At 46.9% G+C, this 19,358-nt stretch overlaps 8 protein-coding genes across 8 annotated transcripts; 4 read left to right on the top strand and 4 right to left on the bottom strand.

Annotated features, from left to right (window-relative positions):
- Positions 1–1,014: 1,014 nt before the first annotated feature.
- On the top strand, positions 1,015–2,695 carry SERLADRAFT_469217 (uncharacterized protein; the record flags this gene model as incomplete). The annotated part of the gene is made up of 5 exons (XM_007319066.1): positions 1,015–1,488; positions 1,545–1,692; positions 1,757–1,928; positions 1,988–2,174; positions 2,228–2,695. 4 exons carry the CDS (start codon positions 1,552–1,554, stop codon positions 2,496–2,498), a joined length of 771 nt encoding a protein of 256 aa, XP_007319128.1.
- Positions 2,648–4,158, bottom strand: SERLADRAFT_361820 (uncharacterized protein; the record flags this gene model as incomplete). Its single annotated transcript, XM_007319065.1, has 6 exons — positions 2,648–2,789; positions 2,850–3,065; positions 3,122–3,428; positions 3,480–3,646; positions 3,708–3,737; positions 3,789–4,158. The coding sequence occupies 6 exons, from the start codon at positions 3,938–3,940 to the stop codon at positions 2,750–2,752; spliced, it is 912 nt and encodes a 303-aa protein (XP_007319127.1).
- SERLADRAFT_469206 (glycoside hydrolase family 15 protein) lies at positions 4,130–8,581 on the bottom strand (the record flags this gene model as incomplete). Its single annotated transcript, XM_007319064.1, has 38 exons — positions 4,130–4,333; positions 4,394–4,420; positions 4,475–4,539; positions 4,595–4,667; positions 4,735–4,817; positions 4,868–4,939; positions 4,992–5,188; positions 5,245–5,261; positions 5,313–5,323; positions 5,385–5,393; positions 5,448–5,478; positions 5,529–5,537; positions 5,594–5,624; positions 5,684–5,691; positions 5,748–5,765; positions 5,820–5,833; positions 5,889–5,903; positions 5,976–6,003; positions 6,115–6,131; positions 6,193–6,226; positions 6,287–6,353; positions 6,404–6,417; positions 6,467–6,530; positions 6,586–6,659; positions 6,710–6,718; positions 6,785–6,845; positions 6,910–7,024; positions 7,074–7,097; positions 7,160–7,224; positions 7,273–7,657; positions 7,712–7,782; positions 7,837–7,871; positions 7,928–7,941; positions 7,996–8,064; positions 8,122–8,189; positions 8,315–8,333; positions 8,393–8,420; positions 8,474–8,581. 38 exons carry the CDS (start codon positions 8,530–8,532, stop codon positions 4,279–4,281), a joined length of 2,055 nt encoding a protein of 684 aa, XP_007319126.1.
- Positions 8,582–8,668: 87 nt separating this feature from the next.
- On the bottom strand, positions 8,669–9,034 carry SERLADRAFT_469205 (uncharacterized protein; the record flags this gene model as incomplete). Its single annotated transcript, XM_007319063.1, has 1 exon — positions 8,669–9,034. One exon carries the CDS (start codon positions 8,985–8,987, stop codon positions 8,679–8,681), a length of 309 nt encoding a protein of 102 aa, XP_007319125.1.
- A 652-nt stretch (positions 9,035–9,686) lies between these two features.
- SERLADRAFT_469200 (uncharacterized protein) lies at positions 9,687–12,667 on the top strand (the record flags this gene model as incomplete). Its single annotated transcript, XM_007319062.1, has 18 exons — positions 9,687–9,842; positions 9,897–10,054; positions 10,107–10,125; positions 10,183–10,205; positions 10,262–10,379; positions 10,452–10,487; positions 10,573–10,632; positions 10,686–10,946; positions 11,001–11,231; positions 11,293–11,374; positions 11,431–11,567; positions 11,629–11,712; positions 11,772–11,842; positions 11,901–11,926; positions 12,003–12,012; positions 12,077–12,221; positions 12,279–12,308; positions 12,365–12,667. The coding sequence occupies 18 exons, from the start codon at positions 9,830–9,832 to the stop codon at positions 12,442–12,444; spliced, it is 1,584 nt and encodes a 527-aa protein (XP_007319124.1).
- A 136-nt stretch (positions 12,668–12,803) lies between these two features.
- SERLADRAFT_356395 (uncharacterized protein) lies at positions 12,804–15,453 on the bottom strand (the record flags this gene model as incomplete). Its single annotated transcript, XM_007319061.1, has 5 exons — positions 12,804–14,308; positions 14,361–14,888; positions 14,943–15,129; positions 15,189–15,267; positions 15,389–15,453. The coding sequence occupies 5 exons, from the start codon at positions 15,412–15,414 to the stop codon at positions 13,083–13,085; spliced, it is 2,046 nt and encodes a 681-aa protein (XP_007319123.1).
- A 778-nt stretch (positions 15,454–16,231) lies between these two features.
- On the top strand, positions 16,232–17,796 carry SERLADRAFT_469195 (uncharacterized protein; the record flags this gene model as incomplete). Its single annotated transcript, XM_007319060.1, has 6 exons — positions 16,232–16,268; positions 16,324–16,694; positions 16,755–16,771; positions 16,839–17,223; positions 17,279–17,337; positions 17,396–17,796. 5 exons carry the CDS (start codon positions 16,532–16,534, stop codon positions 17,654–17,656), a joined length of 885 nt encoding a protein of 294 aa, XP_007319122.1.
- A 115-nt stretch (positions 17,797–17,911) lies between these two features.
- On the top strand, positions 17,912–19,280 carry SERLADRAFT_469194 (uncharacterized protein; the record flags this gene model as incomplete). Its single annotated transcript, XM_007319059.1, has 5 exons — positions 17,912–18,051; positions 18,122–18,163; positions 18,232–18,429; positions 18,505–18,639; positions 18,698–19,280. The coding sequence occupies 5 exons, from the start codon at positions 17,998–18,000 to the stop codon at positions 18,851–18,853; spliced, it is 585 nt and encodes a 194-aa protein (XP_007319121.1).
- Between the last annotated feature and the right edge of the window lie 78 nt (positions 19,281–19,358).

The raw sequence follows: 19,358 nt of genomic DNA, 5'->3' as shown, positions 1-19,358 counted from the left end.
GATGCTGATTTTTTAATTTCTCTTGCCAAAGACAAGTTGTTTCCCGTTGAAACTTATCTGCCATCGCAATGTGATCAGACGTTGAGAAATTCTTGCGATGGAAGGTTGACGGATGTGAGCGTCACGCTGAGATGGCGTGTTACGAATTTAATTGAGTTAGCCTGACAACGCCCGAAGCGGAATAGACGAACTTTACCTGGGGCTTATTTGGGCGAGAAGGCGCGGCTGCAAGAGTGCTCACCATTCTCTCCTACGCCTTGTCCAGTCTGCCAGTCTGCCCCATGCCTTCCTGGTACTCTCGAGGCGGATACTTGCCCCTCAGTGCCCAAGACTCCAGATATCACAAATCATTCTGGTCATTCACAAGACTCGCCCGCAATGGTCCTGCAGCTTTTGCTCTCATCGCAGTAGCCGTCGTGTCTGCCATATTCACCGCTTTTGGCCTCCTCTCCTTCGGTCATCGTCCACAGTCTATTTCCTGTGCTTCCCCGTTATCCTCAGATACCTCATACGAAAATCCTGTAATACCACCACCTGTACACATGGCAGAACCAACAGAAGTCGAGTCAAACAACGATGAACTCAGTCTCGAGGCTCTCAGAGACATGGTAGCCCACACAAAGGGCTACTATGCGCGTGACTATAGTATGGGTCTGGGCTGGAACAACGTGAGTTGTCCCTACTATACGTTTCTACTCAAACCCACTCTTTCCTTCCAGATGCGATACATTATCGAAACCGCTCTTTTACATGGCCAGTTACTTAACCGTACAGTTATCACACCTTCCTTTGTCTATGCGCGCTCCTGCGAATTTGATATGTAAGTCATCACCGCTCACTCTATCCTTGCGCCAACCACAATCCCCATCTTTAGTTCAGTCTGCGCAGCATACGCGCCTATGGTCAACAGAGGAGACGCCATCAATTCAGACGAATGGCGCCAGCTTCCTGATGATCAGCAGATGTCCTGGCGCATACCCACTCCACTCATGTTCAACTTCACCCATATACGGAAAACGCAGGCCGTGATCACTGTCTCAGACTATCTCCGTCTACACAACGTTTCAGAGGATGCCGAAATGAGCGACGGTCGCTGGGACACATCGGTTTATCACCAAAATACCAACGTGTTCGAGACAAATGAGCACAAGAAGCCTAGTTTACACGTCATTGAAAACTGGTGGTACGACCCTTCTAATATCAACCGTGTTGATGCTATACCAGAGGACATGAAGCTTCGAGGCCAGTGGAATAACGATGCTGGTGACAGAGGACAAGGCCAGGTTGGCGGCTGGAAGAACCTCGATAAATCACCACTATACCTTGCCCTGGAGGCTGCTTTACCAGAAGACCGCCTCGTTTTAGATTGGAGTTCCGCCCGTAGCATCGTGCAAAGAAACGGGCATACATGGGATGTTACTACAGATGAAGCCACTGAAAATGCACTAAGAGAGAATGGTTGGGAGGTGCTGTATACCTATGAAGGAGCGTAAGTGTTCCTGCACGTCTCTTTATTGATCATATCCTGATGCTCGAAATCCAAGTCTAGGAATGGAATACGTCAAGAATGTCGTAAATCCCATACGTCAAGTGGTTCCTCGACAAAGTATACGTGGTGTGGAAGAGGATTATGGTGATCTCAATGAGGATGTCGTCCTCTTGAGGGGTGAAATCCACTACCAACGTAAACCAGTTCGTATATGCTTTTGATATTTCTTACCAATGTTTTTGCTAACACTTATTTTTCTAATGGCAGGGCAGTCTTCGCTTCACCACACCCGAAGGCCGGGATAGATTTTCGCGTCTAGTCTTATATGAGATGCGCGCTATTGATAAAGTCTTGGAATTGGCTACGTCACTAGGTAATCGCATGACTGAACTGAATGGTGGGAGAATGTGGATGGGAGCCCACATGCGTCGTGGAGACTGTACGTTCTGCTCACCTTTATTACTACAGTACTCGACAATCTCACCCACCCTTGTATAGTCGTCAGAGTCAATTGGGCTATGGAGTCAGAATTTGGTGCCCATTTTGAACGGATCCAAAAGCGCCTCGACGATGGTCGAAGAGTGCTCCGCTCGCTACACGACAGCTCACTGATCCCCTATGCTATCCCTGAAGCTACGATCGACCAATCCATTCTCCAGCAGAGCCCTCCAGAGGATGGCGACAGGTATGTTCTCCCTCCTCATGATACCGCTTCTCTGATTAAATTGTGCTTGGCAGGTTCTACATCGCCACAGACGAACGCGATCCTGGAAACGTAGCATACATGAAAGACCACGGAGTAGTCCTGGTATCGGACCTTCTCACAATAGAAGATCGTCGAAACTTTGGCTGGCCGTTAATGATGACAGACGTTCTCGGTATCGTCGAACAGGCTACTTTAGCGCGGGGCGCTTATTTCTATGCTCATGCCTTGAGTTCAGTTGCTGGAGGCGTCGTCAACATCCGTGCAGCGAGAGGTGCTGATCCGCGTACTGCAAAAATCGACTAGATTTCGCAAAATGCATAATGGAACGTACTAGCAAGGATTCTCGTAACGTCCTCAATAAAATTCATATTTCTTTCTTGCATGACGCATATCGACATATCATTGATTCTCACCACTCTTTGTATACCTGTAGATGACTCAGGCTTATATCTTTGTGTAGTTTATTATTGTTAAAGTGTAATAATGTTTTCTTAACCATGACCGACAGAAACGTGTTTCAGATCCACAATCCAACTTCAGGCTAAGGGGACAGGCTATGTGGCCTCAAGAAATTCCATCAAAACCTCAAAGTACCTATAACGACCGCATTAGCTTACTAGTGAACGAGCAATCGGTCAAAATAATATAACTCGCCTATCTGGCTCCTCAAACTGAGCTAGATGCGAGCTATTCTGAAGCTCAACCCATTTGATCTTTTGAATATTCCGAAACCACGGGAGAACGGCCGCTTTTTGGACAGAATCCCTTGGCGAGCTGATCAGAAGTGTAGGGTATGGAATTTGGTGCAGGATGTCAACTATCGACCATTTCTTCAAAGACCCAGTTGCGTGAAATTCAGACGGTCCAAACCTGAACCAAGTTGGCGGCATCAGAAGAAATCCGGTATTCAGTGTGTATGGACTCACATAGTGCGATACACAGTAGGATTAGCATCGAGGGATGCAAACGACTCCACCAGCTCTGCAGGCCAAGGGTCCATATTACAAACGTGCTTCTTGTAGAACCCTTGCATCCCATCTTGATATTCCTGTGCATCGGTAGTCTCCTCGGTTTCATGCTTCCTCAGCATCTTGACAAGTTCTTCTGGGAACTCGTTTAAGAGTTCGCTTGTGCCTGCTTCGTATAATTCAACTGAAGCGGGAGAGTTGGCGATGATAAGACGTTTCAGGCCCTTTGGAGCGCGTTCAGCTGCATAGTGCCCCCCAAGCATACCTCAGTAGGCCCTCGTGAGACAAAGTTGTAAACAACAAAGAAGGCTTTTACCTCCCCACGACTGCCCCAAGAGGTCGAAATCATTCTGAATTCCTAAATGTTGAAGTAAGTTATCCAGCTCGTCCATGAACAGCTTCGGTGTCCAGAACTCGTCGGGTGCATCGCGAACATGACTAGACTTTCCATTTCCTATCTGATCGTAGAAGACCACCGGAATGCTATGATAAGACGTTGCATTATCATCACCTGACCATTAGTTAATTAAAATGAAGGAAATACCCTGCACGGGTAGATAACGTCGTGTGAGGTCTTTCCGGTCGTCAGCCAAATGTCACCGTAGCGTATTACAATATGACTTACAACATGTAGTGATGGCTCATTCCGGGTCCTCCATGAAGAGCGACAAGAGGGCGACGAGCACTAGACCTGAGATCTCCAATTACCTTGTACCATGTCTGATACGTCTTTCCACCAACCTGGAAATCCACTAGACCTGTAGTTTCTAGAACCATGACTGTGCGTCTTTGGGATAAGATGGGATTCTGGACAGTATATGGTTTCGGGAATGCCTTTTATCATGATAGTGCACGTAGATCGCCCGACACACGACCGCCATATGGACTTGATCGTGTGAGACAACCTGCTAAAAGGGATGAGAAATCCCTGGATAAGATAAAACTCCTTTGGAAGATAGAAAATGGATCACAAGACTCTTGCGTAGTCTTCAGGCATCATGGGAGCTCTACAAACTGAATTCTATTCCATAGTTCGCATGTTTGATATAATCAATTTCAAATATTCGCATAAATGGCTAAAAATTCCGCGAGAGAATACTCTTTAGTTCCTAATCTCATTTTCCCATCGTTCTAGACAAATTGTATGCCGCCGAAATGAGGGTGACATGACTGAAATGGGGAGACAACAGATGAAGCAATGATCTTCATAGAAGAAGGGAGGATACTCACGTGAAACCTTGTACAGCATTGCCCAAACTACAAAAAAAATCGACATAAATAAGGCTTTCCTCAAGGAGAAAATGTGCTCACCCTTCTCCAGCTTCAGATATCTCTTCGGTGCACAACCCAACATGGTTGGAATACAATAAGAAATCCTTAAAGAGATCGAGTTAGCAATACGTTTGGCGGTCAATCAAGTAGGTCCCTTACCTCAAACATAGATATAGCTTTTTGCAGTAACTTTCTATCGTATTCTCCGGCGCGCGTAAGAGCTTCGACACACCTATCGCAAACAAACAAAAAACAGTATCAGCAAAAGACTCACGAGTTACGATGATTCGTGTTTATACCATAGGGTGCATAAGCAGAATGTTCCTTCTTCACCTCCCACTCCGTCGTCAGACTTATTTACATCATAGCGATACACGAGATTCTGTAGACGACTATCAGTGGTAGACCCAATGCGGTATGGCTTTCTCCTACATTTGAAGTAAGTCCTCCCCTTTCTGGTGTTTTCAGAATTTGCTTGAGTGTATTGACAAAGCGAGGGTCGCACTGATATGTGTCACATCAGATTAGGGCGGAAAAACACAACGAGACTCCCTACTGGTGTCATGAAGAAGACAAGAGGCATGATAAGGACGGATGAGTCCAAAACATCGGTTTCTTCGTAGCTTTGGCCGAAGACTTGTGAATTAGGGTTCCAAGCCTTATGCATAATTTCTTCGTAAAGATCATCTCTCGCGGCCAGCCACTGATTGCGCTTGGGGCAAGGGAGAGACCTCTTGTCCGCTAATCTGAGACCTATAGAATGTAACCATTGTAGATGATTGTAGATATGTGAAGGTGGGTAATTATACCTCTATCGATAGCCACCCTGTAAAGGATATTAGTTTGGTATAAAGTAATCATATGTACAGCAACTTACCATAGCATGATCTATAATGGCGTGATAAAAAATTTTAGTCTCGACCATAGAGCTCTGGTCATTAGGCCATACCTTCGAGTACTGGTCACACTCTGAATCAGTTTCGGGCCGTGTCAGAAAAGGGAGGGAGCTCACCGTAAAATGGCGTTTCTTTCCTCGAACTTCCCTATAATGCAAACATGAAATGACGCAATCCTAGTAACAAACCACACTAACCAAATGGAACTAAAACTCGTATTTAGCACAAATATTTTCAAAAATGTCGGAAGATATGTACTAACAGATCTGGCTGTTGGTAATTCGCGACTACAACTAAAAGCACCTATGTGAACAAATTGACTCGGAAGGACCCTAAAATCCTGGAAGCTCACAATCTACACTGTGAATATAAGGTAGTTAAGCTCAGGATTCAAATAAATCCAGTACGTGACTTACAGCTCTCTGACGAGAACCCTATGAAGTCAGGGCATTAGCTTCGAAGATCTGCGAATATGTGGATCGATTTACCATGTATCATAAGACTAACGAGCTTCGATTCAGCACGGTGTAATATCGGAATTCTGATGTGTGACTTACCAGAGGTCGCCCGAACTAAACCAAGTCAAAAATGGCGAGTTCATGAGTATAACATAAGCGCATATCACACTGAATAGAAGTACCAACCTTCTGACCTAAATAGATACAATCCATCCTAAAATCAAAACAATGAGATGTTGTAGACCTTTAATGCAAAGCCTAAATCACGGTAGCTGGTCAGCAATATGTAAATACTGGTAACACCAAAGAGATTCACTTATCGCACAGTTCTCCATAAATGTCCTTCAGATCGCCAAGTCGCTGTGAGTTCCAGCCGAGATATAGTCGTTGAGATACTCCTTACCAATTGCACATGATCGGCTGCTCCATTCCCTATCCTACAAGCCCATAACCATGAGAAAATGAATTGCGCATGTCTATAAAGAAAAACTGGATACCTGACAGGTTTAGATCCTTTGTGACCATCCAGATGATTAAGCTCTATTTCTTCCAGGTCCTTGCCACCTATCCTTCAGAAATTTAGTAACAGGTGTTACGGTCCTGTCTGCACCCACCGTGAATAGTGTACCTAAGAGGGATATTGAATATAATAATAATAAAAGGTGTATTGCACGAACATGATTTGCAAAGAACCATCAGGGTTCTTGTCCTTCAGTCGTTCGAAAATGAAATCCATGTAGGCTTTGGACCCCTTTAACACTGTTTCTCAGATTGTACACAACTAAGTTCAACCCACCATTCGCTTCCTGTGTGAATCCCAAACGTATCAAGGCATATAGTGTGAATGAAGAGTCACGGATCCATGAGGCACTGTAAGGCTGTTTATCAGAACTGTACGAAATATCATTCTAACGACAGACCGATAATCCCTACAATAGGAAAAAGAACTGGATGAGCTGCAATAGATATTGAAGAAGACAAAAAGGAGATGTTACCAGTTACGCGTTCCACCAATGTATTCTGGTAAACTGAACGTAGGGCTTGCTACAACCGCACCTGAAGAGAGCGAATTTCTGTCAGAAAGAAGGACCGACGTATCAATGGACCACGGCAAGCAGACCTGTAGGCTCGAAGATAAGTAGCTTCAGAGCTAAAGCGCTGCGATGGACTGCTTCTTTCCAAGACCCTTGATAGGTAGATCGTCTGATCCATGAGTTCCAGTAGTTGTTGGTTTCCTAGGAAATAATGAACGGATTTATGGAGTGACCAACCATACAGACATACGATGAAGACGTGGTCCAGAAGTTTCTGTAAAATGGAAAATGTTCATCAGACTACAGTAATAAGGAACATCGATGGCGCAGACAAACCGGTGTTAAAATCGGATCATCCTGCGGCCTCAGTTTCGAGGCGCCCGCCATCAGCTCTTTCAGATCTGTTAGGTTGACATTGGGTGCATTTCAGGTTCGACTATAATGCTCACTTTGCAGAGATATCCCCAGATCATCAGCACGCTGTTGACTTGGCTTTAGCGCGGCAGGCGCAGTGTAGTCGGGAGGGATCCTCAAAACGAATGTGACCCTTTGACCTTCCTCGAGGTTGAGATCACAAAAAGCCGAGAGTCCCAGATGGCCTTTCGAGGTGAGATCAAGGATTTTCAGATCGACGTCTGGTAGGCTAGTGCCGTCGAGCATATTTTGCACGACGTAACGGAGGTCAAGGCTGAGGTCCTTAGATTTGAAGGTCACCTTGTTCTGGGCACCTCCTGGGATACTGTCGTCGGGAACGATTTCAGTAGTGTGCTCATCGCGCGCGTAGTTGAAAGCGGGCGCGCATTCAACGCGCAAAGGTAAGGTGCCACGGATGACCTGAGTATATGAATCAATTCAGTGCCTTATAGGCAATGTAATTTTGGTTTTTACCTCAACACGGCGTATGAGCCAGTACAAAAGGGGTCTGGTTGTTTCGTCATTTGCTTGACGGGGGAGGAAGTCTGCAAGACTGACATGAGATATGTTGATATGCACGATACAAAACTAAGTCAGACCTGTAACGCTGACGACACCATGATTGTTCATAAACCTGGAGCACCAGAACCATCAACTATAAGATCCGCTGATGTTGGTCTAAGGACCTACTTCGTTTGTAATACCTGATGAAGAAAATGAGCATCAGTAGATAATCAAATGCAGTGAACATAACGCACATTTGAACTCGGCAAATAGTTTTGTTTCGTGGTGAATTCGACAGTAGGGGTGATGGAAAAGTGGCCTCCCTAATGCACAAGACAAGTCAATGAGGAAGCGAACAACGACCAGCCACTATCGCAGACCTTGTCCTTGTCTAGAATTCGAGCGAATACAGATGGAGAGTCGAAATTCGGGATACAGTAACTTTCAACTGCAGAACTACATGTTAGTGACGCTCGGATGAGATGTCTACCTACTGTAGACCATCATGATATCACTGCAGCCTCGAGCAGAAGTCGACTACAACACGTTTGCACTCTACAGAGCAATACTCACTAGACCCATCTACGCTGACCTACAAATAGAACAGTATGTCAGAAAATTCGTTACAAATGACAGAGATCATGGACTCACTAGTGCTGCGGTCCTCAGATTACCGATTCTATACACATCAGTCAATTGCTGCAACTCTTCAAATGCATGACCGTCACCAACAATCCATGATCTGCAATGGACATATAGTCTCTTTCTCCGGATGGTTTGTGCACGTTCATGATGGGCCAGCAATAGGATGACTTGGTCGTAGCGCACGAGATGAACTCACTGAGACTTTGCTTATATACGGGTCACGTTATACGGCCCCCTGCGCCCTCGAGCGCTCGTTTTCCGGAAAACATTCATCCATCTCTTAACCTCATCATTACCCACAGCTACCAACGCACGACCGCTGGTTTCTGCTGACGACGGTGCCGGCGTGGTAAGGTGGCCATGGTAAAGCGGACTTGACCGCTACTACTGGGAATGATATTCCCCTTGCTATATTTACTCGGTACGTCGCCCTGTGACCATTCCCTAGTATTTCGAAAGTTACGCCTGTCGATGTTAATGGGTTTTTCAGGTGGGCAACCGCGATGCCTCTCAACAGGAGTAAATGACAATCGCGAGATGCCGTGATGTTGCAGCCGACGAACGACAACCCTGGATGACTTTCTCCTCGGCTGACAGTCATATTTCATGTACACAAGACTATACGAATATCAGAAGTAGACCACCCCCTAATACCATCACTTAATTCTATCATTGGCCTGGGAGACTCCTCGCACCCTCGGTGGCCAGTGACTACAAAGTTGCGCGTGCATAAAAGCTCATCAATTGACCGGGCCCGGCAACCACTTGGATGCATCCTTCCTTCACAGACGTTGTGAGTCCATGTGAATATTTATTTCTAGGATGAGTTTAGATTGGGTGCCCATCGTTACAAAGGCCAGGGTCCTGTCAGCTTACCCCGGACGGTTTCATACTTTGATCAGTACTGTGAATTCTGTCAGTTGTGATAGGTGGAGAGGGGCCTTGCTGTCTTGACACCTGAAGATGGCCGAAAGGGAGTACGGGTTCGATTCGAACAATCCTTGGCCGAAATGGCAGTGAGTTCTGTATGTGATGGGTATGATCTGCCCCGTGACCAATGCTAAGACCACTAAGACCATACAGAAGCCACTTGACTCCTTAGCTTGCGACATTCTCGCGGTGATCAATGGAGTTATTTACATGACCTGCGCAGTGTTGAATGAAGACTGTCTTTTGTTGCTGCAAATTGCTGCACCATATTAACACAGGAGTTGCTTGCTGTTAGATAAGATAAGATGCCGTCAGTTGTAAGCGTGGGAAAATGAACATGAAGCGACAGGCTGCTTTCTGATCGGACCGCGTCGGTTGAGTTATATACTGGAGGTCATCTCTGCAGTAAATTGTCAATCATTAGCCTCACTTTATTCTCTCAAAGGGCGAGTATCTCAAAACCGGCTTCTGCTTCACCTTTTGTTCCCAACGCCCACCACATCTCTGTCGCCCATGCAGGACCAAGGTATGTCTGCTGATCTCTCCTTCTCAGACCTAATCCCCATCATCTTCACTCCAGGCGTCACCACCGCCGACCAGCAAGGCAATGTGGACATCCCTCAGCCCCAAGCTCCTGCCCACTTCAGATCTGGCCTTGAGGAATACGAACGTTCTGGGGAAGACAAACCACCTTTCGTGCTAACTTACACCGAGGTTAAATTGCTTGGCATCGCCGGCGTAAGTCTCTCTCTGCACACTCCCACTTCATATCGGTCTAATTCACTCTCAGGTCGGCTTCTTCCTCGATGGTGAGTTTCATCAAATCTGACCCTGTTGATGGGCCACTAATTCCGTCATCGGATTAGCCTATGACCTGTTCATCATAAACGTGCGTCAACTAAACTCAGCGCTCCCTCCCACTGGTGCTGAATATAGCGCTGTCAGCCTGTCGCCACCATGCTTCAATACAGACTCTACGGCGGGCAGAGTCTACCGGCCAACTTGCAAGGTTTACTCAAAGCAGCAGCAAACATCGGAAGTGTCATCGGTCAATTCGGTTTCGGTATCCATCATTCATTTCAATCACTTCATGTGTGTATTTATTGCTGATACCTTATTTCATCCCATCTTCCAGGTTATTGCGCTGATGCGTTTGGCCGTAAAGCAATTTGTGAGTGCAAACGTGCAAATGACTTGTTTCGGCTAGTGACTAAACGACGAACGTGCGTCGATGCTTGCGGGTAAATAACAAACAGACGGAAAAGAGTTGATGCTCATTATCATCGCCACTATCCTTTGCATCACGACTCCCACCGGTTAGTGGAGTATCCTCCTCTCGTCTACGTTGTGTTCCTCATCACTGGCATAGGCTCTATCTCACCCAATGGTTCCCTCATCTATCTTTCAATATTCCGCATCATCCTTGGGATCGGCGTGGGAGGAGACTACCCAATGTCCGCTTCTATCACCAGTGATCGTGCCGTTCTCCGCAAGCGCGGGACGATGCTGGCTTACATCTTTGCCAACCAAGGTTGGGGAAGTTTTGTAGGAAGTTTAGTCACAGTCATTGTCTTGGCATGCTACAAACATGTCATGAATGTAGAGGGCGAGACATCAAAAGTGGACGGAGGTATGTGATGACACATTGTCTCCATGGAGCTGTTGCTGAAAGAAGTTGTTTCAGTATGGAGGATTGTCATCGGAATATCCTTGATCCCCGCTTTTGCCACTCTCTATCAACGTCTTACCCTTCCGGAGTCTAAGCGCTTCCTCAAGTCTCAGAAGGCTGCTGAAGAGGAGGAAATGGTGGACTCCAAAAATGTCGCAGTGAAAGAGAAAAGCTTATCCAGCTCCACTTCCAACGAGGGAAGCGATGTCCCTGTAATTCCCGAAGAGAAGAAGGCCCATTTCAAAGGTAGTCCCTTTAACTCCAGACGTAAGAATCCAATTGAAATATCTTCCATCGGCAACTCCAGAATTCTTCCGCTACTTCTCTGAGTGGAGACACGCAAAGATCCTGATTGCCACTTGTGGATGCTGGTTCTTCCTGGACATAGCGTATGCGCATACTTTCCATAACACCGTCCCCACGCTTCTCACTGCATCATTCCTAGTTTCTACGGTATCAATCTCAACCAGAACGTTGTGCTCCAAGAAATAGGATTCGACGGATCGAGTGGTACACCCTGGGAGAAGCTGTTCAAAATCGCCACAGGAAACATCATCATCACCGCGTTGGGTTTTGTGCCTGGTTCGCCCTGTTCTTTTGACATTGACGTATCAGGATATCCTGCTCACATTGGTCTATGTAGGTTACTATGCTACCGTCCTGACCATTGAAAAGCTCGGCCGCAAGGTTATCCAATTCCAAGGTTTCTTGATGGCTGCACTTTTCTGTGCGTTTTATCCGTTTTTCCCAAACAGACTTGCGTTTGACCAAGTTTGCCACATGTAGTGGGAATTTTGGCGGGCAAGTTCTATGAATTGAGCAACGCGGCTTTCATTGTCTGCTTTGCTTTGCTTCAGGTAATGCTTCCCTTCTCTTATTGCTGTTTGGGCCAAAGCTCAACCGTATCCTTCACAGTTCTTCTTTAACTTCGGAGCAAATACGTAAGTGCCTCGATCAACGTATGAATGAAAATTTCCCCTAACCACAATCATCGACGATCTTCCAATTAATTAACAGCACGACTTATGTACGTTCCCTCTCTATCCCGGTTTTCATGCGACAACGTTCTGATCGACTACATTAACCTGCAGTGTTACCCAGCCGAAGTCTTCCCTACTCGGTACAGAGCTTCCGCACACGGACTTTCCGCAGCTTGTGGCAAAGTAGGAGCGATCATCTCCGCACTTGTCTTCAACACTCTCACCGCGTCCATCGGTACTCCCAACGTACTCTGGAGTAAGTCCCCTCAATTCAGATCACTCTCCTGCCTTTGAGTTGACCTGCCACAACTAGTATTTGTCGGTTGTTGCTTCGCTGGAGCTGGTACGTTTGCTTGGCAAAGTATTTGTTATTCATTACTTACTTTCACGTTAATCTAGCTTTGACTTTGCTCCTTCCCGAAGTAGCTGGTCGTGACCCCGACGTAGTCTTAGCAGAGGAACTGAAAGAGCGGCCATAGGGTACCCGTATCCCATGTTCATAACATCCGCTTAGATGCTTTATTTCATGCGGACGATGCAACAACCAACTACTAGCATGTTACACGACGTTTACCTGATACGTTGTTTTACCAAAATAACCACATCATCCATGTCTCTCAAGGCACTTGAAATCACCTTCACATGATGTCGGTTTCTAATACTACAGATCTTGGCACAATAGATTGTAGGTTAACTGGACGTTACGGCCCAACCAACCTTCAAGGGCAAAAACCTCGATCCTGCAGCTGGATCCATGAGGAATATGAATATTGGCCTGCTACAAGCTCACACTCGGGAGCCTTCCAACTGGTTTCCAGTTGACATACTCCCACCACAGCACAGAAACAGATGGGAATAGAATATATCACTACATAAATTACATCGATCCGCTAGATAAGCATCAAGTATAATATGTACCGACCAGACTGTCCGAAAGTCCAAACGGCTAGGATCTGATAGTGTGATGTGCATAATCAAAACTCGGAACAACTACAACCTCAAAAGAGCGACGTGATAAGAAGAAAAAGAAAAGAGAAATAGGAAAAGTAGCACAGTGGATAAATATGCCACAGTGCAATGCGATAACATGCCATCACCACTCGCACTCATAAGCATGTCATGGTCCCCCACGGCCAGCGTCATTCTCTTCAGAAGACGCATGCGGAGGCCCTGGCTCTTCTCGAGGAGCCACGACAGGAGCCCTCGAAAACCGTGACCCTACACTCATGCCACTCCCCGTACTCCCGTCGCTCCCCACACGCGTATGTCTCAAATCAGGATCAATCCTACTCCCCCTAGCAGCCGTCCCAACACCCGCCATGCTCCCTCTCCGTCCCCCAAATTCAGCCATGTCAATACCATCCATAAAATCGTCTGCGCGAGAGTAGTCTTTCCTGTGTGCCAAAAGAGGTACCGATATGTTTGGCGGAGCGCCAGCTAACTCGCTCGCAGTGCGTTGGTGAGCCGGAGGGAAGAAATCTGGTGAAGTTGGCGTGTCAGGCCTTAAGTCGGGCTGGCGAGGCATATGCTCCTCCCATGGCTCATCCGCACAAACTTCGGGCAGACCAGAATTTACTCGATGAGACATTTTAATCCCAAACTCATTATCTTCCTCATAACCTTCCGGGTCTTGTCCAACGCGAGTCCGTCCACTGCTCATTGTATACTCTGACATCAACTTCTTACGCATATATGTCTCGTATCGGAGGGTACGAAGCGTATTTTCTGACGGGCCATCAACGCTGGACTGCGAATTTCGCCTTGCAAGCTGGTAAGCCGCGAAGTCATCTTTGGGGCCTGGAGCGCCACCTTCAGTGCCCCGACGAGGCCACTTCCGCCGCGTGAGGAACCACCGAAGGAGGAAGAGTAAGATACACAGCCCCACGAACCCAACGAGGCCAAGTAGAACTTTGACACCGACTGACAGCTTCTTCCCACCATCCGGAATAGTAGTACTTGACGGCTGTCCCGGGTCCAGTGGCTGATTCAAAAGCCGCACTTTATTAAATTCCCCCATAGCTGACGTTGCATTCGTGAGGCCTAACAGACCAAGAGATGGGTTGATCCCGGTATGAATCGACGTATCGAATGTGCCATTCGAGTTTGGTTGCTCGTAGGCCATGACTGTGTAAACGTTGCGCATAAAAGGAACTCCGAGTATCATGTCGCCGATGTTGGTATAAGCAGACAATGCGTTGTCGTCAGCTTGGATAAGCCCAATGCAAGACTGAGCAGTGGATTGCCCTGACGGCTCTGCGGTAAGGTCGAGAGGGTGAACTGGAAGTTCTGGTTGACCAGCGAGTGTGATTGTTAAATTGAGCGGGGTGCGACATGGTACATAATCTGAAGTACTTCTTCAGAACTGCAAAATACAAGTGGAATGGGAACAACGCACAATTACCATCCGACGCAACACCAATGCCAAGTGCGCCATATATTCCATTAGCTATATTAGATGTCGTTACAATCGTAGGAACTCCAGAGTCAAGAAGAGCCGTTGGAAACCCATTGCCACTTATCGACAGGGGAAGTGTGACGGGTTTTGACTCGCTATTTACATAGACTGTGATTGCCTGTAAGGTCGTTTTCCAGTAAAGGATGCCGACATCATCAGCAATGAGGGTAGAATAGAGAATTTTGCTTGGGTCAGGGACAATTGAGGAGGGGTGGCGACCGATGCCGAGGAGGGAGGGGAGAGCGCTGGATCCGGGGCGGGCAAGGACGAGCGAGAAAAATGGAGAGGAGGGTGCGGTTGTATCTGGTGTCATGGAGAAGATGTTAGACGAGAGAGCAGCGCCGTCTGCGTCGTTATTCGTTTGGGGTGTGATAGTTTGTGCGATAAGAGAATTGAGAGGGAGGGCAAGACCAAGTATGCCATCAAAACTGTAAGATAGCGGTTCACTGGTTACTGACGTAGCAGCAGCTGAAAGGGAGAGGTGAGTACTGTGGTAGACGACTGATATTGTGGAAATATTACCAAGGGCTTGGTTAGAGATATTGTAGGTACCTAACTGCACTTGATCCCAAACTATAGGACCGCTGACGGCACCCAACAGGTAATTGATTTTGAATGATTGACCAGTCGGATTTGAGGATTTTGGATTGTAAAGACGGCCTTTAGTATCTGAACAGGGTGACGTTGAACATGAGGTAGATGCAATCCACTGCAATCGGTAATTAAGAATTGGGTGAGTTATTCCAGACTGTGTGAGGTATAACTTACAAGATCAGATGATCCAGTATCGACTTGCAATGATAAGTTTTGCTGAGATGAGCCCACGAGTACTGGGACAGTGTAAGCGCTGGAGATTAATGTTAGTTTTCCTGTTTCCATCCACATTAGAAAAAGAAACAAGAGAAACTCTTGAACATACGGTATTCGCATATAAACTACGAAGAGATAAGTAAAATGAAGAGACATACACAGAATCAAAACTGGTCGCGACCATGTCAAGGTTCAGGACGAGCCCGTCATTTCCACCATTTCCTTCGCTACGAACGCTGAATGAGGCGCGTTCCTTGCCTTTATCCATCGTGGAAGGCCTTGCATTGAACCTGTTGGCGAATCTCATCACTGTTCAGACAAATGTAGAAGCCCAAGGTGGTACGGGTAGGAGAGGGAGCGTTAGGCGAATATATGCGACAGAAATGGGTCAAATCGTCACGGAAAACCGATGGAAGCACAAATGCGATGACCCAGGTACGAAGTATAAAGCACGGAGGACAGATGGCCGTGTGAGATGCGGGATTTGGACGTTAAGAAAGACTGTGAAATGGACGTATCGTATATTAACAAGGAGATGTAGTCATATAGGCTGGCGCAGGTTGGCCTAGCAATGGATGTAAGGAACGAGTGGCGGTAGGTTGAATGTGCTGATATAACGAGTACGCGTCCTGGGGGACGAGAAGGAAAGACGGAAAACTAACGAAACATGTAACGCCAAGGACAACGTCTCCGGTGATGGTTAGCATTTTCGGGCTATCGTCGCCGGGTTCTCGTCACAATAGACGCCCAAAGTATCACTTTGTCGTACGACCTCGAAACCTGTTTTGTGATTTTTGCTACTAGACTTGTATGAGTTATAGCCGTGTCATACTATGTTTTATATCCAACAGAGACCTTCGATTCTGGGCCAAATGCTTTGCTGCTAAGATCTCGACGAAAAGCGGCATGATCCTTCCCCGCACTATTACCCCATTTGGATATCTGTTAAAGATCGAAGCGGTTCCTGGATCGTAACCCACCAGCGTATTTCGCCAAAGCTTGACAGGTGCATATCTCAAAACAAGTCTCAGCTTGAAAGTATGTACTGCAATACTATCACTTGGCATATTACAAGTATTTATCCAGACTGCAGCTGTTCTTGACAAGGTCCAAGCACAATTCATCGACGTTGCGGGTCCGTGTCAATTTGGATGCAACCTGGTAGTGCCTCGTAGAACAGGTAATCGCCGTCGTCGCGGAGCGCTCGTCTTACAGGCTCTTTTTTAATTCTCAGCATCATTGGTCCCGATAAAATATCAATACCTGTTCAACAGGCTTCACGTCTTTGCTCACACTATTCAATGGCTTTTAATCACGGGTCAACCACAGCCCGTGCTGGGCGTGCGAGCTATCGGGGCAACCATTTCCATACAACCACTGGCAGAGGCAGAAATCGTAGTGATATCGACGGTAACAACATCACACAAGGAACAGGCCGACCTGCTGAGCATCGACCAACGCATTGTCAGTATATTTATATGACCCCTATTAGTTGACATGATCTGATGGTTGTATGTTACAAAGTCATTGCGCTACCCATCGTCAGTCAGTTTTACCTTCCTCGCTACAGATTTTTTTTACACTGAGGTGATCTGAACGCGTCCTTAGGGCCATCATAGGCTACTCAGAGAGAAAATCTCCACTTTTACCAATGCAGTTACACTAAGCTCTCCCCCTATATCAGGTCTCGACAAATCCATCGTGGTCGCACCTCGCAGATTACACCTTACCCTTGGAGTAATGTGCTTGAACCCGGCCTTGTCTGGTGCTACCTCGACGTCCCAAAGCTTTAAAACACTACCAGCAGCTCTGAACCTCCTTTCGGCTTTGAAGCCTCGTATCATGGAAATGATAGGTGACAAGAGACTCTGCGTACCCTTGAATTTCATGGACATTATGAATCCTGATCGGGGGGATCACGACAAAGCACACGTGCTCTGGATGGGACCTTCATTAGATAGTGAGGACGCACAGCTCCTTAAGCGGGTTTGCGGTATGTACACCTCGATCATTTCGGTACCGTAGCCGTTCATTATCCTGTCATGCAGAGATGGTAACGAAAGCTTTCACCGACGCTGGTTTCGTGACAGATCGACGTCCCCTTAAGGTCTGTCTGTCCATACAATTTCCGATCGCCAAACACTTACAGTTGTCTCCGATCGCAGCTCCACTGTACCGTGATTAACACTATCTACCGAAAGCCAAAGAGCAGAGGACCACGGCAACCATTCTCCTACAAGTCGCTCCTTATGTCCACGAGCAGCCGGCCATACCTGTGCAATGCATCCCCAAGCCCCGATTTCCGTCGTCCAGTTCCAATTGAATTCGGGAAATGGAATGTGGACGAGGTACAGATATGTGAGATGGGTAGCTATGGACCACAAGGAGAATATGTAAGCTGTGGGGGGTGTTCCTTGGTTGCATGAGGGCTTTCTTAGGTGCATGTGGACAAACTCCATGGTATATGTGTATTCTCCACCGCTGTATGTGTTGTAAATGTAGTTGAACAGAAAACTTGTGCTTCTTCTGCCAGATAGCTATACAAGCAGTGTCACAGCATTAGCAGGATCGCACATTGTCAGCGGGGTGCTGTGTAGTTCGCACGCACAGGCCAGATTGGGTAGTGGCACAGCCGGCAGACGGAGGGGATTGAAATACCGCTTGAAAGACCGCCCTGTATCATCGTGCGACTTCTTGTCTCGCTCAACACCATCATCACCAACAGCGCCCGCTCCATCCATATCGTCCTACTTTCTACGTTCTCATAATGTCTGAAATCAGAAGGAAATTGGTTATTGTCGGTGATGGTGCTTGCGGAAAGGTCTGTTGTCTTTTTGGCCCTGCCCATTCCCTTCATTGTGTCGTTATTTACCCCGATATCGTCCGTACAGACCTGTCTCTTGATCGTCTTCTCCAAAGGAACGTTCCCTGAGGTAAAGTCGTCTCTCAATGCGCGAATTTTACTTCTCATGCCTCCTTTTTTCCCCCAATTCCATTAAAGGTCTATGTTCCTACTGTCTTCGAGAACTATGTGGCGGACGTTGAAGTTGATGGCAAACACGTCGAGCTGGCGCTATGGGATACCGCCGGTCAAGAAGATTACGATCGTCTCCGACCTCTCAGCTACCCCGACTCTCATGTCATTCTCATCTGTTTCGCTGTAGACTCACCGGATTCGCTTGATAACGTGCAAGAAAAGGTGCGCGCAGCATAATCTACTCCCTTTTTCTTCTCCAAAAAAAAAAATTAATCGTTTATTTTGCCATTTCTTTAGTGGATTTCCGAAGTGATGCACTTCTGTGCTGGGTTGCCCATCATCCTTGTGGGCTGCAAGAAGGATCTTAGACGCGACCCTAGAGTGATTGATGAACTCAGGAAAACGAGTCAGCGACCTGTAACTCCCGAGGAGGTGGGTGTTCGCTTTTCGTATACGTAGGTGTCGTGCTAATGATTACGTCACTAATCAGGGTATGGCCGTTGCCAACAAGATTGGTGCGAAACACTACCTTGAGTGCTCAGCTAGAACGGGTGAAGGTGTTCGCGAGGTATTCCAGTACGCTACTCGGGCTGCTCTCCTTAGCCGGCCCAAGAACAGCAAGAAGCACCATTGCGTGATTTTGTAAACTATTACCGTACCGCCCGTCGTCGTTGTCACTCCTCCCTACCTATCGTCTCTGCTCCAGAGTTCATACCCTTCACGACTAGTATTTTTGCAATCTTCATGATCTGTCATCTCTTGCGTGCACGCGCGGCTCATGGCCAGTATGACTTTGCGACCGCAGTTGGATGTCGTATCCCATTCTTTGTTCAATTTCAAATAAGCGCTGGACTGCGAACGTATTGTGAACTTGAACTCTCTCTGCTATTACGATTATAATCTCATTCTTTCTACTCACGCGGTGGCTCCATCATCTTGCTTTTAAATTCTTGTCAATGTTTTCTTTCAGAATTCTATTGCTCCTTTATTGGAATCACACTCGTATAGGCCAAACTATCGGAAACGTCTGGAAACTGTCCTGGCGTATACAAGGTATGTACGTCAACGCTTACAACGACTTGGTCGATTCTTTTCCATTATCCTGGACCGCAATGGTTTCGTTAGTGGAGTGATTTACTTCGAGCTGCCAG

This window comes from Serpula lacrymans (assembly GCF_000218685.1).
Source record: "Serpula lacrymans var. lacrymans S7.9 unplaced genomic scaffold SERLAscaffold_8, whole genome shotgun sequence".
Taxonomy (NCBI): domain Eukaryota; kingdom Fungi; phylum Basidiomycota; class Agaricomycetes; order Boletales; family Serpulaceae; genus Serpula; species Serpula lacrymans.
The sequence above is the reverse complement of the archived record's forward strand: the minus strand, read 5'-3'. Positions and strand labels throughout refer to the sequence as shown.